Here is a 27,913-nt window from a genome sequence, read left to right as displayed (position 1 = left end):
TATTGTATGGTATGGTATGTATGTTATGGTATGGTATAATATAGTATAGTATGTATGGTATGGTATAATATGGTATAATATTGTATGGTATGGTATGGCATGGCATGGTATGGTATGGTATGGTATAATATTGTATGGTATGGCATGGTATGGCATGGCATGGTATGGTATGATATTGTATTGTACGGTATGGTATGTTATAATACTGTATGGTATGGTATGGTATAATATTGTATGGTATGTTAAAATACTGTATGGTATGGTATGGTATAATAATGTATGGTACGGTATGATATTGTATGGTATGTTATAATATTGTATTGTATGGTATGATATTGTAAGGTACGGTATGGTATGGTATGGTATAATATTGTATGGTATGGCATGGCATGGTATGGTATGATATGGTATGGTATGGTATGCTATGGTATGGTATGGTATGATATTGTATGGTATGGTATAGTATGGTATTGTATAATATTGTATGGTATGGCATGGCATGGTATGGTATGGTATAATATTGTATGGTATGGCATGGTATGGCATGGCATGGTATGGTATGATATTGTATTGTACGGTATTGTATGGTATGTTATAATACTGTATGGTATGGTATGGTATAATATTGTATGGTATGGTATGATATTGTATGGTATGTTATAATATTGTATTGTATGGTATAATATTGTATGGTATGGTATAATATTATATTGTAGCGTATGGTATGATATTGTATGGTACGTTATGGTTTGGTATGGTATAATATTGTATGGTATGGTATGATATTGTATGGTATGGTATAATATTGTATGGTATGGTATGGTATGGCATGGTATGTTATGATATGGTATAATATTGTATGGTATGGTGTAGTATGGTATGATATTGTATTGTGTGGTATAATATTGTATGGTATGGTATGATATTCTATTGTACGGTATGGTATGGTATAATATTGTATGGTATGGCATGGCATGGTATGGTATAGTATGGTATGGTATGGTATAATATTGTATAGTATGGTGTAATATTGTATGGTATATTTTATGGTATGTATGGTATAATACTGTATGGTATGTTATAATATTGTATGGTATGGTATAATATTGTATGGTATGTTAAAATACTGTATGGTATGGTATGGTATGGTATAATATTGTATGGTATGGTATGATATTGTATGGTATGTTATAATATTGTATTGTATTGTATGATATTGTAAGGTAATGTATGGTATAATATTGTATGGTATGGCATGGCATGGTATGGTATGATATGGTATGGTATGGAATGGTATGATATTGTATGGTATGGTATAGTATGGTATGATATTGTATGTTATGGTATAATATTGTATTGTATGGTATGGTATAATATTGTATTGTATGGTATGGTATAATATCGTATTGTATGGTATGGTATAATATTGTATGGCATGGTATGGCATGGTATGGTATGATATGGTATAATATTGTATGGTATGGTATAATATTGTATGGTTTGGTATGGTATGGCATGGTATGATATTGTATAGTATGGTATAATATTGTATTGTATGGTATAACATCATATGGTATGGTATGGTATGATATAATATTGTATGGTATGGTATAATATTGTATGGTTTGGTATATTATGGTATGATATTGTATTGTACGGTATTGTATGGTATAATATTGTATGGTATGGTATAATATTGTATGGTTTGGTATAGTATGGTATGATATTGTATTGAACGGTATTGTATGGTATAATATTGTATGGTATGGTATGGCATGGTATGATATGGTATGTTATGATATTGTATGGTATGGTATAATATTGTATTGTATGGTATGGTATGATATTGTATTGTATGGTATGGTATGATATTGTATGGTATGGTATAATATTATATTGTAGGGTATGGTATGATATTGTATGGTACGTTATGGTTTGGTATGGTATAATATTGTATGGTATGGTATGGTATGATATTGTATGGTATGGTATAATATTGTATGGTATGGTATGGTATGGCATGGTATGTTATGATATGGTATAATATTGTATGGTATGGTGTAGTATGTATGGTATGATATTGTATTGTATGGTATAATATTGTATGGTATGGTATGATATTCTATTGTACGGTATGGTATGGTATAATATTGTATGGTATGGCATGGCATGGTATGGTATAGTATGGTATGGTCTAATATCGTATGGTTTAATATTGTATGGTATTGTATGGTATAATATTGTATGGTATGTATGGTATAATATTGTATGGTATGGTATGGCATGGCATGGTATGGTATGGTATGGTATGGTATGGTATGGTATGATATTGTATGGTACGGTATTGTATGGTATGGTATGGTATGGTATAATATCGTATGGTATTGTATGGCATGGCATGTTATGGTATAATATTGTATGGTATGGCATGGCATGGTATGTTATTGTATGGTATAGTATGGTATGATATTATATGGTATGGTATAATATTGTAATGTACGGTATGGTATAATATTGTATATTATGGTATGGGGGGGATCCGGCAGAAGATTTCTGCCTTTTAATATGGCAGATTTTACTTACCACTGTAACTTTTGCTGCTTTGCTAAAGTGCTCATGATGGATAGGCCGGATCTTTGTAACATAGCAATAAGTAAGGTCTTTTACCTGCTTTTTGTAACATAAGAATTAATAAGGTCTTTTTACCGGCTCTTTTGTAATGTTAACAGACAAGGAGTAAGGTATTTTAACTGTTTCTTGTAAAGTGTCTCGAGATAACACTTGTTATGAGTTGACGCTATACAAATAAAAATTGATTGATTGATTGATTTATATGGTATGGTATGATATAATATTGTATGGTATGTATGGTAAGGTATGATATTGTATGGTATGGTATAGTATGGTATGGTATGGTATGATATTGTATGGTATGGTATAGTATGGTATGATATTGTATGTATGGTATAATATTGTATGGTATGGTATAATATTGTATGGTATGGTATGGCATTGTATGGTATGGTATGGCATGGTATGGTATGGTATGATATGATATTTTATGGCATGGTATAATATTGTATGGTATGGTATAATATTGTATGGTATGTATTGTATGCTATGGTATTGTATGGTATGTATCATATGGTATAATATTGTACGGCATGGTATGGTATAATATTGTATTGTATGGTATGGTATAATATTGTATGGTATGTATTGTATGGTATGGTATAATATTGTATGGTATGATATTGTATGGTATGTATGGTATGGTATAATATTGTATGGTATGGTTTTGTATGTTATGGTATAATATGGTATGGTATAATATGGTATGTATTGTATGGTATTATAATGTATAGAAATGTATGGTATGGCATGGTATGGTATGATATTGTATGGAATTGTATGGTATGTATTGTATGGTATGTATTGTATGGTATAAAATTGTACGGTATGGTATAATATTGTATGGTTTGGTATGGTATGGTATGATATTGTATGGTATGGTATAATATTGTATGGTATGGTATGGTATAATATTGTATGGGATGTTATGGTATGGTATGGTATAATATTGTATGGTTTGTTATGGTATGTTATGATATTGTATGGTATGGTATAATATTGTATGGTATGGTATTGTATGTTATGGTATAATATGGTATGGTATAATATGGTATGTATTGTATGGTATTATAATGTATGGAAATGTATGGTATAATATTGTATTGTATGTAATGTATGGTATTGTATGGTATAATAATGTATGGAATTGTATGGTATGGCATGGTATGGTATAATATTGTATGGTATGTATTGTATGATATGTATTGTATGGTATAAAATTGTACGGTATGGTATAATATTGTATAGTTTTGTATGGTATGGTATGGTATGATATTGTATGGTATGGTATAATATTGTATGGTATGTTATGGTATGGTATGGTACAATATTGTATGGTTTGTTATGGTATGTTATGATATTGTATGGTATGGTATGGTATGGTATTGCATGGTTTGGTATGGTTTGGCATGGTATTGTATGGTATGGTATAATATTGTATGGTATGGTATGTATGGAATGGTATGGTATGGTATGATAATGTTTGGTATGGTATGGTATAGTATGGTATGGTATAATATTGTATGGTATAATATTGTATGGTATAATATTGTATGGTATTGTATGGTATTATATTGTATGGTATTGTATGGTTTAATATTGTATGGTATGGTATAATATTGTATGGTATGGTATAATATTGTATGGTATGGTAAGGTATGGTATAATATTTTATGGTATGTATGTATGGTATAATATTGTATGGTATAATATTGTATGGTATTGTATTGTATGGTATAATATTGTATGGTATGGTATGATATGTCATGGTATAATATTGTATGGTATGGTATCTTATGGTATAATTTTGTATGGTATGGTATGATATGATATTGTATGGTATGGCATGGTATAGTGTAATAATGTATTGTATGGTATGGTATGGTATTGTATTTGTATGGTATGGTATTGTATGGTATGGTATTATCTTGTATGGTATGGTATAATATTATATAGTATGGTATGGTATGGTATTGTATGGTATTGTATGGTATTGTATGGTATGGTATTATCTTGTATGGTATGGTATAATATTGTATGGTATTGTTTGGTATGTCATGGTATAATATTGTCTGGTATGTATGGTATGGTGTGGTGTGGTGTGGTGTGGCATGGCATGGCATGGCATGGTATGGTATAGTATGGTATGGTATTGTATGGTATAATACTGTATGGTATGTATTGTATGGTATGGTATGGTATGGTATGGTATAATATTGTATTGTATGGTATTGTATGGTATGTCATGGTATAATATTGTATGGTATGGTATAATATTGTATGGTATGGTATAATATTATGTGGTATGGTATGTATTGTATGGTATAATATAGTATGGTATGTATTGTATGGTATGGTATAATATTGTATTGTATTTTATGGTATGGTATTGTATGGTATGTCATGGTATAATATGTATGGTATGTTATGTTATGGTATGGTACGGTATGGTATGGTTTGGCGTGGCATGGCATGGCATTGTATGGTATGGTATAATATTGTATGGTATGGTATAATATTGTATGGTATAATATTGTATAGTATAGTATGTATTGTATTGTATGGTATGGTATTGTACGGTATGATATGGTATGGTATGGTATGACATGGTATGGTATTATATTGTATGGTATGGTATAATATTGTATACTATGGTATGGTATAATATTGTATGGTTTGGTATGGTATGGTATTGTATGGTATGGTATTGTATGGTATGGTATAATATTGTATTGTATGGTATAATATATTGTATGGTATAGTATGGTATGTATTGTATTGTATGGTATGTCATGGTATAATATTGTATGGTATGGTATGGTATAATATTGTATGGTATGGTATTGTATGGTATGGTATGGTATAATATTGTATTGTATGGTATAATATTGTATCAATCAATCAATCAATCAATCAATTTTTATTTGTACAGCGTCAACTCATAACAAGTGTTATCTCGAGACACTTTACAAGAAGCAGGTAAAATACCTTACTCGTTGTCTGTTAACATTACAAAAGAGCAGGTAAAAAGACCTTACTCATTGTTATGTTACAAAAAGCAGGTAAAAGACCTTACTTATTGCTACATTACAAACATCCGGCCTATCCATCATGAGCACTTTAGCTCATGATGAGCACTTTAGCTCTTTGTATGGTATGGTATAATATTGTATGGTATAATATTGTATGGTATGATATTGTATAGTATGTATGGTATGGTATAATATTGTATGGTATGGTATGTATGGTACGATATTGTATAGTATGTATGGTATGGTATAATATTGTATGGTATGTATGGTATGGTATGGTATGGTATGGTATGTTATTGTATGGTATGGTATGGTATGGTATGGTATGGTATGGTATGGTATGGTATGGTATTGTATGGTATGATATAATATAGTATGGTATAGTATAGTATGATATAATATTGTATGGTTTGGTATAATATTGTATGGTATTGTATGGTTTAAAATTGTATGGTATGGTATGGTATATCATTATATGTATGGTATAATATTGTATGGTATTGTATGGTTTAATATTGTATGGTATGGTATATCATTATATGTATGGTATAATATTGTATGGTATTGTATGGTTTAATATTGTATTGTATGGTATATAATTATATGTATGGTATAATATTGTATGGTATGGTATAATATTGTATGGTATGATATTGAATGGTATTGTATGGTACGATATGGTATAATATTGTATGGTATGGTATTGTATGGTATGATATTGTATAGTATGTATCGTATGGTATGGTATAATATTGTATGGTATGGTATGTCATGGTATAATATTGTATGGTATGGTATGGTACGTTATGGTATGTTATGGTATGGTATGGTATGGTATAATATTGTATGGTATTGTATGGTATAATATTGTATGGTATGGTATAATATATTATGGTATTGTATGGTATGGTATTGTGTGGTATGTCATGTTATAATATTGTATGGTATGTTATGTTATGGTATGGTATGGTATGGTGTGGTATGGCATGACATGTATGGTATGGTATGGTATGGTATGGTATAATATTGTATGGTATTGTATGGTATAATATTGTATGGTATGGTATGGTATGTATGTTATGGAATGGTATGGTATAATATTGTATGGTATTGTATGGTATAATATTGTATTGTATGGTATGGTATTGTATGGTATGTCATGGTATAACATTGTATGGTATGGTATGTTATGGTATGGTATGGTATGGTGTGGTATGGTATGGCATGGTATGGTATTGTATGGTATGGTATGGTATGGTGTGATATGGCATGGTATGGTATAATATTTTATGGTATTGTATGGTATATTATTGTATTGTATGGTATATCATACCATACCATACAATATTATACCATACCATACCATACCGTACCATACCATACCAAGGTTGCGTTTAATTACGTTGAATATTGTATTTGAAGCATGTTCTTGCAAGTGTTTATATTTTCAAACTGATCACCTAAAGACTATAATGATGATGAAGGATTTTTTAATTAACTTGTGTTTAATGTTTGCACTTTAGCTCTTTGTATGGTATGGTATAATATTGTATGGTATAATATTGTATGGTATGATATTGTATAGTATATATGGTATGGTATAATATTGTATGGTATGGTATGTATGGTATGGTATGGTATGTTATTGTATGGTATGCTATGATATGGTATGGTATGGTATAATATTGTATGGTATGGTATAGTATAGTATGATATAATATTTTATGGTATGGTATAATATTGTATGGTATTGTATGGTTTAATATTGTATGGTATTGTATATCATTATATGTATGGTATAATATTGTATGGTATTGTATGGTTTAATATTGTATGGTATATAATTATATGTATGGTATAATATTGTATGGTATGGTATAATATTGTATGGTATGATATTGTATGGTATTGTATGGTACGATATGGTATAATATCGTATGGTATGGTATGGTATGGTATAATATTGTATGGTATGGTATGGTATAATATTGTATGGTATGGTATGTCATGGTATAATATTGTATGGTATGGTATGGTATGTTATGGTATGGTATGGTATAATATTGTATGGTATGGCATGGTATGGTATTGTATGGTATGGTATGGTATGGTATGGTGTGGTATGGCATGGTATGGTATGGTATGGTATGGTATAATATTGTATGGTATTGTATGGTATAATATTGTATTGTATGGTATGGTATGGTATGGTATATCATACCATACCATACCATACCATATTATACCATACCATACCATACCATACCATACCAAGGTTGCGTTTAATTACGTTGAATATTGTATTTGAAGCATGTTCTTGCAAGTGTTTATATTTTCAAACTGATGACCTAAAGACGATAATGATGATGAAAGATTTTTTAATTAACTTGTGTTTAATGTTTGCACGTGTAATGTTGTAAACACAGTGAGCAGAACTTCTTTGGAGGGACTTGTCGCACTGATTTGAAACCAGTAAAAAAGCTGAACAGTCTGTATCTCAGTTATGGGTTTCTATATGATCAGATGTAAAGCATGAATGAATGAATGAATTTGTCTGTGGTGATGTTTAAGTACTGGCAATGTGCCTTGAGGACACACAGACTGCAGACCTGTGGCTTCCTGGGTTCTGTCTGTGAAGCAGGCAGTATGTACAAGCCAGAAGGCATGAGAAATAATTTACTTTTATGCTGTACTCCCGTCTAACTGTCACTGACTTTTATTTCCACTCAAGCGCAGATTATTAGCTGCTAGATTGTTTTTTAGCACTGAGGGCTTAAATATTTGAAGACAGGGTTCTTCTGTTGGGTTTCCAGGTGGCAGACTGCGGTTAGGCTTGGGAGGGTTTCCTTTTAGGCGTGGCGCCTGGCATTTAGGGAAGAGAGGTGTTTGGTGGTAAATTTGGGTCAAGTTGAAAGAGTGTTATTGTGGTTGAAAACCTCATGTCAGTTTCTGTCTTCTCTTTGTGTTGCACTTTATCTTGCACAACCTGCAGCTTTATCCTTCTTTTCAGATAATCAATAAAAGAGATTTCAAATTCATTTAAATCACGGCTCGTCTGTTTTGGTTGACTCAGTTGTCTAAACCTGAGTTTAAGTCTTCATTTTGTAGTAACAGCCTAGTACTAAGTTGCATGGCCCTGGTTTGGTCCTCATCCTTGTCTCCACACCGTCTTGCACACACAGGCGCAGACACACACAGGTTAATTAGGCACAGGTGTGTGCTTCACTGAGCTGCTGAATTGCTTGTGGCTGTTTCTGTAGCTCAGCCTGTGCCCTGCTGTCTGTACAGCTCCAACCAGAGACACCAGCTCTCAGCAAAGATATGGACAGCCAATAAAATCACTCATTGCAAAAATCTAATTATTCTGGAAACACAATCCAAATCCTCCACCAAAGCTTCTGAGAATTAATGGTGCTCTAAAATATGCCCTTTTTATACTTTGTTATTTCATGCATGCTGCTTTTGATGCATTTGTGGTCATAAAATGTACACTGTGTGTGTTGCAGCCAAAAGAAACACAAGTTATAAGTTCTCTCATGCATGTATTCCATTTCTAGTCTAAAACACTGGATAATTGAAACAGTTTGAATGCATAATATATGGAAGTCGATAGCCCTTATCATCAGTGCTTTACACGTCAGTCCGATGGATTGTCATGTTATGGCCATTCAACCCCACTGGGCACTGTTGGTCTGTTGGTCTGTTAACATGAGGAGTACAAGGAGAATTTGACAAGTCACGCTGAGCAGTGTGTTCTCAAAGCTGCACAATGTGAAGCAGTCAGTTTAAATATTAAAGTACAATTCCGGCTGTACTCAAAACATTAAACCAGATCTCCCTCTGTTCACTTTCTGTGTGTGTTCTTGAATATATTCATATGGGCCGGCTGTCTGCTGATAGCAGGTGCATTAAAAATCTAAAGTTTATAAATGATAAATTGAAGAGAACAGAGCTGTTCAGATTTTCCTTTTATAGGGTGAACAGAATCGGCTCTCGCTCCGGTTATTGTTCCCCTTCCTTGAACTAATATCTTCAGGGCTCAGCTTATACGGTCAAGGACAAAACAGTCTGGGATAGTCTTTTCTTCAGCTTGAATTAAATATTTATTCTGTTTTGTGAGAAGGGTCATTTCAATTTTGCTCCTTCAGGCTCCTCTAGTCGTTTGGTTGCATAACTTACAATAGAAGCTCTAACAATAGTACATTTCCTCCTCCTGAAGCATCAAAATGTACTCCGCTGTTACCTGGGTTTCAACATGAAAGTTGATAGAATTCTCTGAGACTGACCTCTTCCTCTCCGTCCAGGCTCTGCACTCTGTGATATAGTAACTCCTATAACTCATACCCCAAAGGAACACAGGAGACCTTGCATTGCAAATTCATCCCTGGTATGCCAAAGAAATGCGTGTTGGTAAAAAAAATTATTTGATGCTGCTGGCTGACACACATTCTACATTTCTGCTGCTCTGGTGCGACGACAGCTCGCATTTGGAATGTAAACATGTCCAACATTTAAAGCAGATTTCAGAAAACAAATCATGAATATACCTACATTTCCAGATTTGTTAAACAAGTGTGTTTTTGGCTGAAGACTCAACATACTAATTAGCCCCTAGGAGATCCATCCAGCAGTTTGTGATTTTTTTCCTGATTTTTAATCAGTCTAATTTCTCTCTCCAGCACACAGACACGTTCAGCGCCACACACACAAAGCCTCTGTTTGCATAATGTGCTCACTGTCTGCTCCGCTGAGACTAAGCACTGTTTGTGCATCCCTGTGTATCTACCACTGTGTGTGTGTGTGTGTGTGTGTGTGTGTGTGTGTGTGTGTGTGTGTGTGTGTGTGTGCGTGCGTGCGTGCGCGTGCGTGCGTGCGTGCGTGCGTGTGCAAGCATGAGATTGTTCAAGTTCATTTGTATGTGTTTTGGGAATGAGGGCTCAACCCCCCCCCCCCCCCCCCCCCCTTTAGTCTTCTGCCTTGGCTGTGGTTCGACCATGATTGCTCTGACAATTCAACAGGGGAAAAAAAGGAAAACACCTTCTGCCAGACTGTTTTTTTCCTGTTCTGTTATGGAAATGAGATTTTCCATCTCACTTCATCTTCAGTACTTAAATACCTCTTTGCTGAGAATAGGACTGTCTAGCCTGTTAACACATTTCCTCCTCTTTAGTTAGGTTACAGTTTAGTTGAATTTGAGCTTCTGTGCTTTTACAAAGACCTTACATTTTATACAAATTGTGTGAAATGTGAACCTATCAGGAGCATGTTTATTTCTCTCTATTTCATAGTAATGTGTTGAATATCCTGTTTGAATTTACCAACATGTGTGTATTATTGTAGTCTTCACTGATATTCTACTTTCAGTTAGATTAAAATGCATTGTTAATATTTTCACATATAAAAGCACATAGTGTAATTGCCCTTTAATTTAGTGTACTCTTTACTAGATCAATGAAAAGGACAATGAAAATGAGATGGGAAAAATGCAAAAATACAAATGAACCAAAGGTTAAAATAAACAAACATTCTGACATATGTGTTCTTTGCACAACAAAACAAGACTTGAGGTTCTCTCAAAAACTGTAAAAACATAGGGTGCAGCCACTGATAACGTAGTTGAAGCCTGGAATTCATGGTTTTGTCCACTGCCAAATTGGATTTTTGAGGTCAGAAGAAACTCAGATTTGAGAGTGCAGGGGAGAGGAACAATTTGGCAAACATTGTATTATCAACACAGTCTATGACTTATGTATTAGCTTGCAAATGAGCAAGGTGACCATCTTTTATTTATGTGTGTATCTCTTTTTTTTAGTCTGCCTGATTTGAGGAGAACAGCATTCCGATCACATGTATGCTGAGGGTATTATGGAAGTGACAACAAATTGAATCTTAAATCCTGAATCTTGAATCTCTTGATTTTTTTCTTCCACAGTATAAAGTTTTATTTGTAGTATTGAAACTTTATTCATTACATCAAAGATGCTAAGTGAAATGTGAAAACAACACAAACCAGGCCACTTAGAATAGCAGATCTTTAAATCACGGCCAATTACAACCCCCATAAAAACACTTCTGATGCCAATGGCTGCTAAAAATATACCAGCAAGCCAGGTATGCTGATCACCAACAGTGACATCTACTTGGTTATGCTTACATATTAGTAATAAAGCATATTTTCACTAATCAAAAAAAGGCCTTTAGTACAAACTTCTTATATTGGCTGTACCAAAGTCAGGGGCATGTGCAGACTTTTTGAGTGGATTGGCTCCACTGGGGCACTGACTGGTGCATGGCCAGCCTGAAGTGTGATTTTCGCACAAACACAACAAAAGTAAGTAAATTAATTACCACAATTACTACTTTATAACTCAAGAAAATGGCAACATGAACATCTTCTTAGCCTAATTCTTTAATGATACAAAAAGACGATGTATGTTCAAAGTTACACCATACCATACCATACCATACATACTTTAGTAGTAAAAATGATGCAAACACCTGCACACTAAAATAAAACATGGTACATTGACATGTAAAGAAAGCTAGTAGCAGAGGCAGAAACGCCTTTCAGTGACTGAAGTAGCTGAAGTGACACATAGCAGGCAGCTAGCAGCCTTCTGTCCCTCAAAGCAATCACACCCCTGATTAATAACATTTAGGCTTAACATAATTAAATGGGTGAGTAATATGGAAATGAAACCCCTGTAAATGTGTAATGGATGACAACAACATTTTTGAACCAGGCTGTAAATTTGTTCAAGTCTGCTTTAAAGTTTGCCATCTTTTAGTTTGGAGTTGATGAGGACTGACTTACTTTTGGAGCCAGCATCAAGTGGACACTTGTAGAACTGCAGTGTCCATGTTGGCTGCTTATTCAGCCATGATGGAGGTTTAACTCTTTGTATACTTTCATAAATCTGCTGGACCATCAAACAAGACCAATGGACCCCCCCCCCCCCCCCCCCCCCATTCCCCCGAGATCAATAGGTGGTGAGGTTATCAAGTCAGTGCCACCATTTCCTGTGTTTTGTAGAGTTCCATGCATTGCAGTGTCCTTGAACCAAACCAGATCCTGTCCTTAGACTCTGCTACCATACATGTCAGTTTTTGGAAGGCTTTCAACTAAGGAACAACTAAGGTCCTGCTTTAAACAGCCATCTATTCAACATGAAAGCCCAAATGCAGTGAAAACCTAATTAGCTAAAACAAAATAAAGCCTTAAGAGTATGATAAGTATTCATGCATGCAGATGTCATTGACTTACAATATTAAATTAATTTAACACTAAAAGAATCAATTAACTTAATCTACCCTTTAAAGCAAACAAGCAGACGCAGGAAACATCACTCCGGAGCAGCTAAGAGAATTTTATAATCTCTGATAATTAATAACCAGGCCCACATAAAACCCCTCATTTGGTTTTGCTCTAGAGAATGTAGAATCTCTTCAAAAGTACACCAACACTATTCTTTATCAGGCCTTGTTCTGTGAAAGCACAGAGCCCGGATTCATTTAAACCAGAGCTTACAGTATTCTATTCATAGAGCCCTTTAGAAATAGCAAGCATTCATAATGGACCCGGGATCTGATTAACCTCCACGCTTGCCGGCACAATGGCAGGCTACCCTGAGACTCAGCCCCGTAATGGAGTCCGCTATCACCAAGCACACTCTAAACATTCCTCGCACTGTAGGACTCGACGACCAGATTGGAATCCCTTAACTCCCCTCTGCACTCGGTGCACAGTAGGGAAACAAAACATCCCCTAAGCTGATGCCCCTCTGCATTAATCTATCTCTCTGCTCCACTCATGCACTTTTACACACACACACACACACACACACACACACACACACACACACACACACACACACACACACACACACACACACACACACTTAACACCATGGGCATCCTCTTCAGTGCCTTAATGCAATTTTGCATTCCTAATTGTAAAGTCTTATGAGTAAAGACAGGAGGGCTGTGCTGCCTCTGCATCTTAAAGCCCTTCTATAAGAAGAAGCGTTTATCTAGCAATCTGTACTTTTAATACTTAGGTATGCATGCTGTATGTATGCTACATTTATAGAGTGATAGTTTGGCTTTTTCTAACAGCCCCAGGAGTATGCCACTCAGAATTTCACTAAGTGTATGATTTAAAAAAACAAAAACCTATAGCTTTATTAAAAATCAAAATGTCCAAAGCAGGGCTCCATGATTTTCAGGAGTCAATCATTCAAGGACTGTCTTCAGTGGCAGATTAGATCATATTTGATATGAGCCACGACAAAAGGCCAATACAAATACTAAATATATGAAATATAATGCACCTCTGTTATCACTTCTCTACATATTACATATCCCCCCCCCCCCCCTCTTTTGGATGATGTTTTGTGATATAGCAAAGTATATTGTCTATTCTCTCTGTGAACAAAATAACAGCTTTTACACCAACAGAAGAAATGATACAGTTTGATAAACTATAATGAATTGGTTATAACCTCTACTGTGTTTAATTTGAGTGGCTTTTCATAGGTTTCTTTATATAGTGTCATGAGACATCAACCCTTTCTTATCTTTCTTATCTTCACAGTCTTAGACTATATAAAGCATCACAGGACTGAAGCACGTCCGATGTGTATCTCCCACCTCAATGTTGCCATCTCCTGGCCTAACAGGATTAAGCACGCTGAGCATACAGGCCTTGCTGTCGCAAATGGAGAGAACTGTGCCAAATATGTCAGAGGGAGTGATTACACCCCTCAGTGGCCAGTTGGCCCAACAGTCCGCCCCCAGTGGCCGGCCCTGTGGGGGCTGTCAGGGCCGGGCAGACTGGAGCTTGGTAAGGAGCCAGTCCCACGTTTAACAGCCAGCTCCTGCACAGCCCAAGTGTCGCCTGCACCTGCCAATGGCAAGCAGTTCTCAGCCATCAGATAATGTCTGAGAGGAAATTGCTTCAAGGAGGCGACATTCAAGGATGGTAATATGGAGATGTGAAATATATTCAAGGAGCACAGGGAGAGGGACCTGGTCCTTGAAAAGGCACAAATTAGCATCAACACACACAGACACACACACATGGAGGAACATATAAATATACCAACACACATTTTATACATGTGCACACAAGCAAGAAGGCTGTACCTAATCTTCCCTGCTTTGAATGATATTACAGTCTAAGAGGGAATCAGATTTATTCACAGCCTGGACTACCAACCACATTCTTATTTAGCTCACCTGATTTAGTAACAGCTTACAAGCCAAAGGGATACGGATTGCAAGTGTGCACGTCCTCCCCACAAACGCACTAAAACAAGGGGATTTCCAGGGCTGTGTTATCTACAATGACCGGTTCAGCGCTGATGTGGAAAATGAAAATCAAAGTGAAAGTTCTATAGGGATATGTCAAGTCAAATATGAGCCCACAATTTTCACACCCGCAGTATCACTGGAGGTTAATGTGCAGGCCTGCTGATCTTTTGGAGCCTGCATGCACGTAGCTTAAGGCAGTGGGATTCAATATGAGGCATGAAATGTGATGTAGTCGTGATAATTGGCCTGAAACCCATGGTGGATCCTTTACTAACAGAAAGTGTAAAGCTTGCACCAATGCCACAATTCACACTGAGAGGAGGGAAGCAGATTCCCTGTCTTATTTTCTTTTAGGTTGCTGTAATTTCTGCTGAAATAAGGTCCTCCATCAGGACTACATTGTCCTTCAAACTGGTGTCGTTTTTTTAAGAAGATTTTTTGTTCATGAAGTCAAGCACCTGTTTCTGTGTGAAACGTATTGTGTCAATAAAGCATGCTTTCAGGATGCAAGTCATTTGGTGCCAACATATCACAGTATCAACCTGTAGATGGCACCCTCGTCCCTGGTTTTAATCCGAACCTTCAGGGTCGACTCCCCATTTTGGAATATCTGGCTCCAATTCCAAACCCTGTTTTGCTTTGTTTGCCGTTCTGATTCTTTTGCAGCTATTCTCTTAACTGTACCAAGAGACAGGGTTTTTCATGTTTCACTCATCATGACAAAGATATTTGTCCGCACTGATAGCTCACCTGTTTGTACATATGGTCAAAGCTTATTTAAAAAATGCTTATGCAAAATGAAGTGCGGCTAGCAACTGTTGTTCCAATGGTTTTCAGGCAGCAGGCATTAGTTACACAGTGGGGAATGGTTGGAGTTTGAGTGGGGGGAGAGGAACCTCAGCCAAACATGGTTTGTCTCTGAATACTAATGCCTCTTTTGATCTGCCTTGGCTTTTAGTAGATTTAAACAACAAAATCTGTCTCTCAAAATTTCTTAATAGACTCAGCCTTTTGTGGCCAATATGAAAAAAATCCTAGAAACATGTTTACACGGCATCCATATTAATGTTCTGGATTTGTTTAAAACATGTAGGGTCTTCTGAGATCTTATTATAGGGAAGAACTGTATTATTCATGCTAGGCCCTAAAAGACTAATTAATTTATCATTAAATAGTAAGGCATTTTTTTTTATGATTTTCTTATGTTATGCATGTATTTACATAATGGATCTTTGTTTTACAAATATATCTTTTAAGTTGCCCCTCACATGTCCTGAATTTGGTATATGCAAAAGAGATTCCATCCCTCCTGGAATGATGTGAATGCATTAGTTACAGAGCTGAAGGAGGAAACTAAGAGGCAGACACAAAAAACAATTAGACCTAATAACATCACGGCTACAAGGACCTTTGTGATTTACACCGCCCTAAAAGCTATTTCGGTGCATATTGTGACAGAATGTTAAGTGTGATTAGGGACAGTATGTTAAACATTTGGCCAGTTGTAATCAGTTGGAGAGCTGTGAGGATGAGCTGTGGTTGGGGGGGTTATCTGCGCCTGTAGCGCCACAGGAGGTGCCAAAAGCAACAGAGACCACTAGCCAGTCTGAGTATTTGGCACCTCCGCAGCTGCTGCTGCTCACATGCTTCCATCCTCTCGTCTCACCAAAGGGCCAATACCAAGCAAAGGATAATCTTGTTTTATCTGCCTTTCAGACAGCCCAAATGGTCCAGATTAAACCCACCACATGACCCCCACGGAAGGGCCACGGACATGTATACCACCAGTTTACTGGAGCACCTAAGGTTAAAGTGAGATGAGGAAACTGATAAGGGGAATGGCCTGGATCAGCCTCAGGCCAAAGCAAAAAAAAAAAAAGAAAAACTCTGTGCCTATCTTAATTTAATAAACTCTGAATCACGAATACAAGTCTATCTCTCTTCAAGGTTGAATTGTTCACAAAGAAACCCTTTAGATATTTAGTGAGCACGGCTTAGAATGCCTATTGTAAGAAGCATCCATCATTGCAAAAAATAACTTAATTCTTCTCAAAACATTATTAGGGATGCAATAAAAAGAGCAAATTATTTTCATTTCTGAAGACTCATTTGCATATTTGTGTATAACTGTATTGAAATGTGGGAATCTGTCAGACACATCTTTTTGCCTTCAAAATGACTGACAGAGTGCCCCCCATACTCCCCCCATCACAGTGTGTGACACTTTAAATTAGGTCACAGAGCAAACATGAACTCAATAAATTGTTCCATCTATTAAAACTGCATGTGCACAAGTACCTTTGAACGGGGTCAGCAGGATCCCAACACATTTGAAAATTATTGATAAAGTCATGAAAAATAGAATCATAGAAGCATAAAGGTATGCCAGAAAGTTTACCTCGGGGGTCTGTGGGTAGCTCACTCATTGGGATACATGTAAAAAAAAAAACATACTGCAGATGGACATGATGATGTGGTCAATGTGTTGGGGAGGCAGGATGATTTTATTGATCGCAGTGAAACAAAACCTTTCTATTTATGCAAACTGGAATAACTGTTGACTGATAAGTGGAACTCTTTAACATTTGAATCAAACTCTGTTACAGCATGCAACACTAGAGTGAGCATGTCACAGCTGTCGTTTAGGTTGATGGTGTAACTTGTAACACGTCAGTGTCTGTTGGTGTCCTGAAGTCAAGTCACATCAACCACGGGAACAAAAACTGTTAAGTGTTTTTATTCTCTTCCTTCTTTTCATTTGAACTGTTGTAGCTTATTGGTGTGCATACTTAATGGTCTGTGGCAGTACCTTGAATCTATGTTTCTCTCTCTCTCTCTCTCTCTCTCTCTCTCTGTGAGTGAGTGTGTGTATGTGTGTGTGTGTGTGTGTGTGTGTGTGTGTGTGTGTGTGTGAGTGTGTGTGTGTGTGTGTGTGCATGCGTGTGTGTGTGTGTGTGTGTGTGTGTGTGTGTGTGTGTGTGTGTGTGTGTGTGTGTTTCTTCAAGTATAATCATTGTATAGTAAATGGCAACCAAAACTCATAAATTAAACTCTCATTTTCCGATTTAACTTACTGAAACTCAAAACTCTTTTTATGATGTGGTAAAAAAATCCCCACATTGAAACAGAGTCTACAAAATAATTAAAACATACCAAAAATCAGATTATTTATGACATATATTTTAGATTTTCCCTTACCTTATTGTATTTTTCTGACAACTGGGAACCTTGGAACTTCGTGCAGGAAAAAAACGGGGGTGGGTGTGTGTGTGTGTGTGTGTGGGGGGGGGGGGGGCTTTTCTAGCACTCTGTGTCATGAGAGGTGTTATCCAAAAGGTAGGCCTTTGACACATTTGTTCCCTGAGGCATCTGTCAGGATTACTGCTCCAAGTGTCACCAAATGCTCCTCCTGCCTCCTACCTGGCCACCTGCGAGCTGCAGACACCATCTTTAAAAAAAAAAAAAAATGTCTAAAGCTTCAGACTAATTTCTGATCATCATTGTTCCTCCTGTGATGTTTACTGCCATGGCCAGATTAACAATATTCTTACCATTAATTAAAATCACCTCGGTGAGAGAAACAGATGGTCAAAGCCATTAATCTTCTGTGATGCTCTTACTGTCACCACACACGTCTTAATCAAGCCGTGATCTGCATTAATCACCTGACTTAAGTGACAAACAAGTATCACTCCTGTGTTAGCACGGCTTTGTTTGTGGTCAGACCTCGGCTGACCTTGTAGCAACAAATCGATTGTAGAAAAAAAAAAATACACTTCAGATGTGAGAAGGTCGTGATTTCTATTGAGGAAGTTAACTCAAACACAACTAAGTATCAAGAACTCCACAAATTCACATTTAATGATTACGCCTGTGCGTTCATTCTAAAATAGTGTCATCAGCTGCTCAGTTGTTGCCTTAAACCTGTTGGAAGACAAAGTGGTAAGTGCGTGAGACATTTGATAAGATTAAAGCGTAATCCTCTTAGTGGCAAACAACTAATTTGGCTAATAATTCGGCATTACCTCCTGACTCCTCATAGCCGTAAAGCCATGGATTTTAACACCCAGCCAGCATGGGACTGTTGTGAGGGAGGCTTTGTGTGTCTGGTGAGGGCAGAAAAGTATCTTACATTTGATACCCCCGGGGCTCAGTGTTCCTGACTTCAACGTGATCTTGTTTTTAATAAAAGTTGACAATAGTGAAAAAGAGTGAGTGAATTAAAATATACCAAGAGTGTTGTAGTTTAGGAGAAAAGAAGCAACAACTCACTCAATCTTAAGTTACACAGAAATGATTCAATGCTGTTTGTTGAACTGCCAAGATTAATAATTGAAGTTTGTGTTTTTTGTTTTTTTCCCGCCTTAACACTCACTTTAATGATTTGTGGCACAGCAAAAGGGGAAACCACTTGTTGGTTTTATGCCTTGTGGATTTTAAAACAAACTCATCTCCTTGTGCTGTAATGTGATTCAACTGAAGCTCGTTCCAGATTCAGAATGTAAATACTGCAGAATTTAAAAGCACACATTATGAATCCGCCTCCTTTGCTGGATAAGTGCTTAAAACGTTTTGGTTTTTTTGTCCATGGTGTCTGGAATTAGTAACAAGAATAGAAACATGATGTGAAATTTATATGACTAAAAAGGAATCCAATCTGAATCCTAGTGCTGTGTTGTTGTGAGCTTCTGTGTTAGGCTCGGATTGGCCATAAAAAAAAACAAGTAGGGTGCCATAGGATGATTCACAGGTGTGCTCTGTACCAGAGGAACTTAAGCTAAAGATTTATGATCTCCTTTTTGTTCATGTCACTAAATCCAGGACAATATGTCTTGGACACTCGAGGGATTCTGTACAAAAAAACAAAACAAATCAATTGTACATTTTGCCTGTGTTTTCCACATTTGATCAAATGATCCAAAATTATGTAACACATGGGGAAAATTTGACTTTACATGTTCCAAAACCACATTTCCCATGGGCAAACAAATTTCATTTCATTTTGATTTGTTCTGATCATGGGTATGTTCAAAGTTTTCCAATAACAACAGAAAACAATTTACAATTTTGACACATTTCATGTCCGCAAAAGGAGCATGGAGAATAAAAAGCTTATTTTGCCTCCCACTTCCTCACATCACAAATTAACAAGCAAAAGATGGTCAAACCTTTATTACAGTAACATAAAAAGAAAATCAAATTCAGACTATAATAACAATAATTGATTTCTGTATATTATTCATACTGCCATTCAAATTCCTCCTAACTCACACCAGAGGATTACACTTCTGCTTCTTGATGGTACTGATGCTTATTCAGTTTCCTCCTATTCCTCATCCTTTGAGATCAACACAAACAACTTTGGCAGATTTTCTGGTTATGCTCTGCTCTTTGCCCTTTACAGAAACATGAGTGTCTGTAATTCTACTAAATCTGTCAGTTTCAATCATATTACTGTGAAATTTCACCTCAACATAAACCTTTATTTATCCCCCACCGGAGAAATTAACAGTGTAATAGCAGCAAAGAGCAAGGATAGCCTAAATAAAGAGCATACAGTGCACAATAAAAATATAAAGTCAAAATTACAGAGGAGCCAAAAAACAGAGAGCTGCAGTTACATGTTTATTTGATGTCTGCTTAATGCTGCTCCATGTCTGTCCTGCATGTTTCAGGTAATTCACACCTGTAGCTACTTACCTGCTCACTACAATTCTGGCATGTTATTCTATTAGAAGTTTTTCGTAATGTTTCATTGTATCTGTGTTGCTTGCACCCTAATTATTGCTAATTATTGAAGCTGATAAAACAGCATTTTCACAGTGACTGATACATGGAACTGTTCTTAAAAGTAGGATTCATTTTTTTGGTGAAAAAACCCCAAACTTTAACATGCACGAGAAAAATGTAGAAAATAACTTAGAAGTGAACACCATGGGTTCCATGTATTTCACATGTGGTCAAATGTGTTGTTGCACATGTTACATTCAGGAGGTTTTAATGTAAGGAGAGGAGGCAGACTGCCTGATGAACCTGGTAAACACAAACTTGTATTGATCATTATCTTGTTAATCATGTGGCTGAAGAGACTGTTTGTGAGATCTTAAACACCCAGTTTGGGAGCTTTAAGAATCCATTCTGGGGGAAGTTGAGGACATGGAAATCTCATAGGCCATGTTCAAAGCCTTCATTGTCATGTGTGTTGCTCTTCCAGTTTTAACCCTTAAAAAAGATCTTTTACGCTCCAACTCTCACCTCTGCTCGTGAGCTTTGGGTGGTGAATGAGAGAATGAGACTGCAGACACAAGGGGCCATAAAGTGACTTGGTTCACCCTTAAAGAGATCTTTATAGATAGAGAGAGATAGCTGCTCCCTCACATCAAAAGCGGTCAGTTGAGTCTGTTTGGGCATCTGATCAGGATGCCTCTGGGCGCCTTCCTTTGAAGGTTTTTTGGGCATGTTCAACTTTTAAAAGACCCTGGGGTAGACCCAGAAAACACTGGAGAGACTATACATTCCATCTGGCTTGGGAACACTTCATGATTCCTGAAGAGGAGATGCAAAGTGTTGCAGTGGCAACAGCTGGTCATCCTCGCTTATCGTGTTTCTACTGTCACCGAGTCCCAGAGAATCCTGCAGAAATGGGATGTATGGATGAATAGTTGGTAAAACAAAAATAGGAATTGGATAATGCTTAAAGTATAGCATACGGCTGCTCTAACAGTATAACCGTGAAGATAACAGTCTCTTGAACATCCCTGGTTTGTGTGTCTGTTCATTGCGTGAGTTTTAACACCTCCCTATATGTGCTCTCTCGGGGGCTCAGACAGATTCAACCCAAAGTTTTGTGACGTGTCAAGAGCCCTTGGAAGGCACAGAGACGCCTTTTAATCAGCAGAAGTTAATCACCCATATGGTTGACAAAGGTCTGGTTGACTCATGCTCTTTTTTCATCACTATGGGAGCTGTTGCTAGTGTGTGTGTGTCTGAGGAGGGAGGAGGAATCCTTCAGTGTAGTTTATTCTCCTGACTTCACTATTCTTGTCACATCCCTTTTATTTAAGAACTGTTGTTTTAAAAAAAAGGTAAATGAAGTGCATTTGATTGTTTATTACCATGCAGACGATCTTGATTATACAGGGAGGTTTGTCCTCTCACACAGGGCTGCAATAATATTCTTTGTGTAATTAACATTGTGGGTGTCCGAAACACAACATTAATCAAATGACTCTTGTCTGGCGTTGTGGGTTTTTCTTTACCACGTTACATTGAAATTCCTCCTCTGCCATTCCAACAGATGAGACAGGGTCCACAGACAGAACGAGCGAGTTCTGCGGTTTCTTTATTATGCAGATTATTTACTGGCAATGTTTCCATAGATAGATGTGATTGAAGGGAAAAAGTGGTAAAATAATAAATATTTATGGATAATAGAACAGGTTTCATTAATCCTAAATGTCAGGGTAAGGACTGGGTGATTAAAGGTGTATATGAATAACAAAAGCAATCATCAGGCTTGTAAAAACAGCATTATTAGATGCTTTTCCAATCTCCTGTTATGTTTCCTACTGCTTTCATCCAATGATGGAGGATAATTATGAACATTAGTTAAGATATGTTAAAGAATAAGCATCAGTATACTCTGAGTGTTTTCAATGTATACTTTATACTCCAAAAGGGGATTCATGGTTTACCTCATTAAACTAACATTTCCTCAAACTATTAAGGTGATAACTTAAAAAAATGACACATTATGTATGACGAGGTAATATTCAAAAATAGTTCCCACTTCACTCCAACTATAGCATAAAAATTCTGCTAACACGTTAATGCATGGAAAGTGTTCATTCTGCCTCACTAGTGCTTTATTTTTTAAACACACAAGTACATTGCTGCTGCATTTGCTGCTCCTGTTTTGACCTGTAAGAACAATTTTGAATACATGACTTTTACAACTGAATATTTTTACATCTTGATGCTTTAACAGAAAGTTGAAAGCAAAAAAAAAAACTCAGAGGAGCAGAAGAAGCCTGCAGCAAACCAAAAGTATGAGACACCACTAGTCCTCATGAAAGTTTCTTATGTTGGAGGATTTGTTAACTTTTCAGCAATTATACTTTCATTGACATTTGTGTTTTTTCCTTGTTGCAGTTTGTCTTTGTCTTTTTACTCCCCAGCCGTCTGCACTGAAAACACACGTTGAATCCTTCAGGCTTTCAGCAGGTAGACTTCTACTTCTTTTTCTTTTCATGTGGTCTTATTAAATCACTCCGATAAGTGATTTAATTAATTAATCACCATGTGCAGATTTATTCTAAGTAACACTGTTATCCGCCGGATTTAAGTTCCACAATCAGTTTATCTAATAAACCATTTGCACCCACAAACAGACAACAGTTGCAGCAGAGCCAAATGTTGCCCTGTTGGTTGACCACTGGGAGGCCTTTCATTGGTCGATGGGGGCAGCCTATTTGCATAGAGAGGGGCTTAAAGTCCCACAGCAAAGTGAGTTTGACACAGTTGTGATTCGACCTGACATTGCACGAGAGGTGTATTGACTGCATCATTTATGACATTTTTGTGCAGCAGTTTTTAACCCCTCGAAATGGGATTTGGCAGGATATCAGGAGTTGCACTATGCCTTGTGTTTGTTTTATTTTGTACAGTTCAGTGTACAACTACAAGGTATTTCACGTTTGAAGAGGATGCGCCGGGGACAGAGATAGGAAACTTGTCCCAAGATTTAAAGATTGATCCAGCTGATGACCCTGACACTTCGTTCCGCTTCATGCAAGAAAACAACTCCTCTTTGATTCAAATGCGGGAGACTGACGGACTTCTGAGTGTTGCAGAAATCATCGATCGGGAGCAGCTTTGCCCCAGGTCTCCGCGTTGCTTCATCACCTTCGACATTGTGGCCTTCTCCAAAGAGAAGTTCCAACTCATCCACGTGGAGATCGAGGTAAAAGACATCAACGACCACTCTCCTCATTTCCCGCGTAATCAGACAAATCTGGAGATTTTGGAAAACGTCCCTCTTGGCTCAAGATTCCCCCTGCAGATTGCTCTGGACCAGGATGTGGGTGAAAATTACATCCAGAGCTTCAACATCTCCCCTAGTACTCATTTTGCCATCGAAGTGCGCGACAGGGAGGATGGAGTGAAGTTTGCTGAGCTCGTGCTTGTGCGCAAGCTGGACAGGGAGGTGGAGGACTCGTACACGATCGAAGTTACTGCAACTGACGGAGGAGTGCTTGCAAAGTCTGGCTCAATGCTTGTTTACATCAAAGTGCTGGACTTTAATGACAACAGCCCCACGTTTGAGCACAGCTCACTGAAAGTGGAGCTGAATGAAGATTCTCCAGTGGGTCACCGAGTTCTCAAAGTGCACGCTTTTGACCCGGATGACGGAGAAAACGGTGAGGTCATTTACGCATTTGCTGACGGTGTATCACAAGAAGTTGCACGTGTTTTCTACATCGACCCTTACTCCGGTGATGTGACCTTGAAGGCTCTTGTTGATTTTGAGAAAAGAAGATCATACGAGCTGAGCATCAAAGCCTCAGATTTGGGCGCTAACTCTGTGCCATCCAGCTGTAAAGTTGTGATAGATATCGTGGATGTGAATGACAATGCGCCTGAAATCAGCATCAAACCCATGACTTCCAGCAGTGATGGGGTCGCCTACATCACAGAGGCTGCAGCTGCGGACAGTTTTGTTGCTCTGATCAGCACCTCGGACAGAGACTCCGGCTCCAACGGGTACGTGCGCATCAGCCTGCTCGGGCACGAGCACTTCACCCTCCAACAAGCATATGGAGACTCTTTTATGATCATCACCAGCACCACGTTAGACAGAGAGAAGATTCCAGAGTATAACCTGACTGTGGTGGCAGAAGATGTGGGAAGCCCGCCCTTCAAAACTGTCAGACAGTACACCATCCGGGTAACAGATGAGAATGACAACCCTCCTCTCTTCAGTAAGTCTTTTTATGAAGTGTCAGTCCTGGAGAATAATATTCCAGGTTCATATGTAACCACTGTTGTTGCACGAGATCCAGATGTGGGAAAGAATGCCAAAGTCTCCTACACGCTGATCGACTCAGAGGTGCAAGGTGGATCCATGCTGTCCACCTATGTTTCAGTGGACTCTCTCTCAGGCTCTCTGTACACTTTAAGGTCTTTTGATTTTGAGACTCTTCAGCAGATCGAGCTGGTCATCCAAGCTGAGGACCGAGGCTCCCCCGCCCTTTCAAGCACGTCAACAATCAGGATCAAAGTGGTGGATCTGAATGACAACTTCCCATACTTCACCTTCCCTGTCCTTGTGAATGACACTGCCGACATCCCTCTCCCTTTCAACGCCCCTGCTGGCTTTCTGGCCCTAAGAGTCTCTGCAGAAGACGAGGACGAGGGAATGAACGGCGAGCTCTCCTACCAAATTGTCCAAGGTGACCCCAAGCTTTTCACAATGAACGAAGACACGGGAGAAATTGCTCTAAAACAACGGCTGACAGCTGAAATTGGAGACGTGCTGGAAATTAAAATCACTGTGAGTGACAATGCCAGGTCCCCGCTCTCTAGCAGTGCCACTATTCAGTTTGTCGTCTCAGAGACGGAGCCGTCCGAAGACCAAGTCGTCATTGTGCTGAGGTCAAGTGATGAAGACGGCCCCAGCTTGGACGGCTCGATAATTGTTATTATTATGCTCAGCGGGGGGTGTGCTTTGTTGCTGATTGCAATAGTGGTTGTTGTTGTCACATGTAAACTCAGTCGAGGAGGAAGAAAGCAGGGCTCCAAGAGAGAGGTGTGCCACAGCTTGTTTGACAGAAGACCCTTACCCATGCTGGGCCTGAAAGAACCCAACATCTACACCGGCCAGAGAGGCTTCTTCCACGAGAGAACCTCTTCTTCTCTGGATGAATCCTGCATGTACGAGGAGAGGAGTGGGGACTCGGAGACAAAGGTGAGGCAGCTACTCAAGTTTTATTTTCATCTTTTATTTCATATGCATACCATGTTTTCCTCCGAGTGACGCCTTGATCTATGTGCCAGAAATGGAAACTAAGCTCTTTCGCTGTCATTCTGTTTGTTCTCTTTAGATGTTCCTGCCCTCCAAGCATTTCCAGCCGGCTTCTGTGTGGCAAGGTGACAAATACTGCTTGCAAGTGAGGTAAGACAACTAAACAGGATTTATTTCCTCAGATAGGGCCTGCTTTATTCACAGTCAAATCTCGCTGAGGGTACTTAACATGCATCCTGCATACATTTTGTTGCTTGTGGCGTTCCTGTGGAATGAGGTTAGATGGGGTGGATAGAGGAAGGCCTTGTATGTGGAAAAAAACATCAATAATCAAGCTAATGTGGTGCACTGGTGGCTCATACTGTATCTGTTGATTGTATTTGCAGCAGCATTGGCAACACGGACCAGCTGAGCGTGAAGGACAGTGGCAAAGGGGACAGTGACTTTAACGACAGTGACTCTGATATTAGCGGAGACGGAGGCCGGAAGAACTTCAGCACATTCCAGCCAAGGCTAAAAAGTAAGTTTTATGCTTAAAGTTTGACATCTGAATTAACATAAATATTCACCATGGATGACATCAATGATAAATGATGTTAAAGCAATATCAGCATCCTCAATTTCTCATCCTTATTTTTCCAATCTCTTTCACTTTACTTCAGGTTTATCCAGCGCATCTAATAGCTTGTCTGGGGATTGCCAAGGCACCTACAGTGCAGTACAACCGCAGAGCTTCAGAGTCCCCAGGGACAATGCATACACAATTGGCTTCTCTCCAGTGCCCGTCTTCAACAGTCCTCATGGCTATCCCCTCTCTTGGAAGGACTCCGGCTACGGCACAAATCGCCCAAAATCAAGGAGCAGCATGCAAAGCTTCTCCAGGACAGGGACTCTTCCTTCCTACTTCAATCCTCAGCAGCATCAGTGTGAGGCTGCAGTCGGAGGACCTGAAGTTCAGAGGGAGAGTCCAAGTTTTGTAACAGTTGCTACAGCATTAGAGGTTGCAACTATCTTTTAAAAACTGTTTCAATAAGACGTACAGGAAGATGTAAAAATGAGTAAAAACTTGCTTCGGATAACAGGGGTGTACATATTTGATTTTGTTATTCTAGAATATATAATGTTTATTCATGTCCTTTTATTTCATTTACTTGTATTCTATGACGCACAAAAGATTATTTTTCCAATAAAAGTGCTTTGAAATCATGAAAAATGCATTATTATTCAACCTCTTTCTGTAATGCAATGATCTGACTAGATTAATGCAATCAGACAGTATGTCAATTTAATTTAATAATATTGGATTTTTTTAAAAGATTAAATATCATTCCCCTTGGCAGTTACAAACTCCAGGCTGAATTTGTAAACATGCAGAATTCTTACCCCCAGTTTGAATCTACATGATCAAGACTCCAGTCAGTGATGATCAGATGTTAAATCTCAAGCTGCTTCATTACCTGGGAGACTAGCTTTGAAGACTCCTGGTAGCTCGCTGGAGTTTTCGTGCATGCTAATGAGAGGAGTAGAGCTGGTAGTCAAGTGGAAAATAAAGTATAAACCATTATTTCTACAAAATCATGCTGGCTGCTGTCACACCTGCCTCGGCTCCTCTAAATAATTTACATCACTGTACACAGAGCCACACTGTTGTTTGACAAATTCCTGACTGTCATTAGTGTCTATGAGGGAGCTCTTGTTTATAAAACTTCACTTGCCAAGAGAAATAGGACAAAATATGCACAGGATGAAATTAAGTTTCCTCATGTACCTCTTCCCCTGAACAACGCTGCCTAGCTTTAACAGTCATATTTACTGAACTGGTGTCTATTATTAACTTTGATTCAACCATCCTATGTAGGGCAAGTGCACACTGTCTCTGGCCCAAAATAATTTATCGATGAAACATTGACAAGTA

At 37.8% G+C, this 27,913-nt stretch overlaps 1 protein-coding gene across 2 annotated transcripts; it reads left to right on the top strand.

The window, feature by feature from the left end:
* The first annotated feature begins 23,464 nt into the window (after window positions 1–23,464).
* Window positions 23,465–27,204, top strand: pcdh8 (protocadherin 8). 2 transcript variants are annotated; one of them, XM_061054569.1, is made up of 4 exons: window positions 23,465–25,941; window positions 26,078–26,148; window positions 26,388–26,518; window positions 26,661–27,204. In XM_061054569.1, the coding sequence occupies exons 1-4, from the start codon at window positions 23,581–23,583 to the stop codon at window positions 27,014–27,016; spliced, it is 2,919 nt and encodes a 972-aa protein (XP_060910552.1). In that variant the 5' UTR covers window positions 23,465–23,580; the 3' UTR covers window positions 27,017–27,204. The 2 variants fall into 2 exon arrangements, with proteins under 2 accessions (XP_060910552.1, XP_060910551.1); XM_061054568.1 differs by having other exon boundaries at window positions 23,466–25,941; window positions 26,385–26,518.
* The last annotated feature ends 709 nt before the right edge of the window (window positions 27,205–27,913 follow it).

Source organism: Labrus mixtus, chromosome 13, assembly GCF_963584025.1.
Source record: "Labrus mixtus chromosome 13, fLabMix1.1, whole genome shotgun sequence".
NCBI classification, from domain to species: domain Eukaryota; kingdom Metazoa; phylum Chordata; class Actinopteri; order Labriformes; family Labridae; genus Labrus; species Labrus mixtus.
Note: the sequence above shows the minus strand (reverse complement) of the source record. Positions and strands in the feature narration are given on the sequence as shown.

Excerpts from the sequence above, each read along its gene's own strand:
- pcdh8 (XM_061054568.1), top strand. The coding sequence starts at position 23,581 with ATGGGATTTGGCAGGATATCAGGAGTTGCACTATGCCTTGTGTTTGTT. Across the intron at positions 25,942-26,077 it reads GTGGGGACTCGGAGACAAAG|ATGTTCCTGCCCTCCAAGCA; the intron begins GTGAGGCAGCTA and ends TGTTCTCTTTAG. Across the intron at positions 26,519-26,660 it reads ATTCCAGCCAAGGCTAAAAA|GTTTATCCAGCGCATCTAAT; the intron begins GTAAGTTTTATG and ends ACTTTACTTCAG.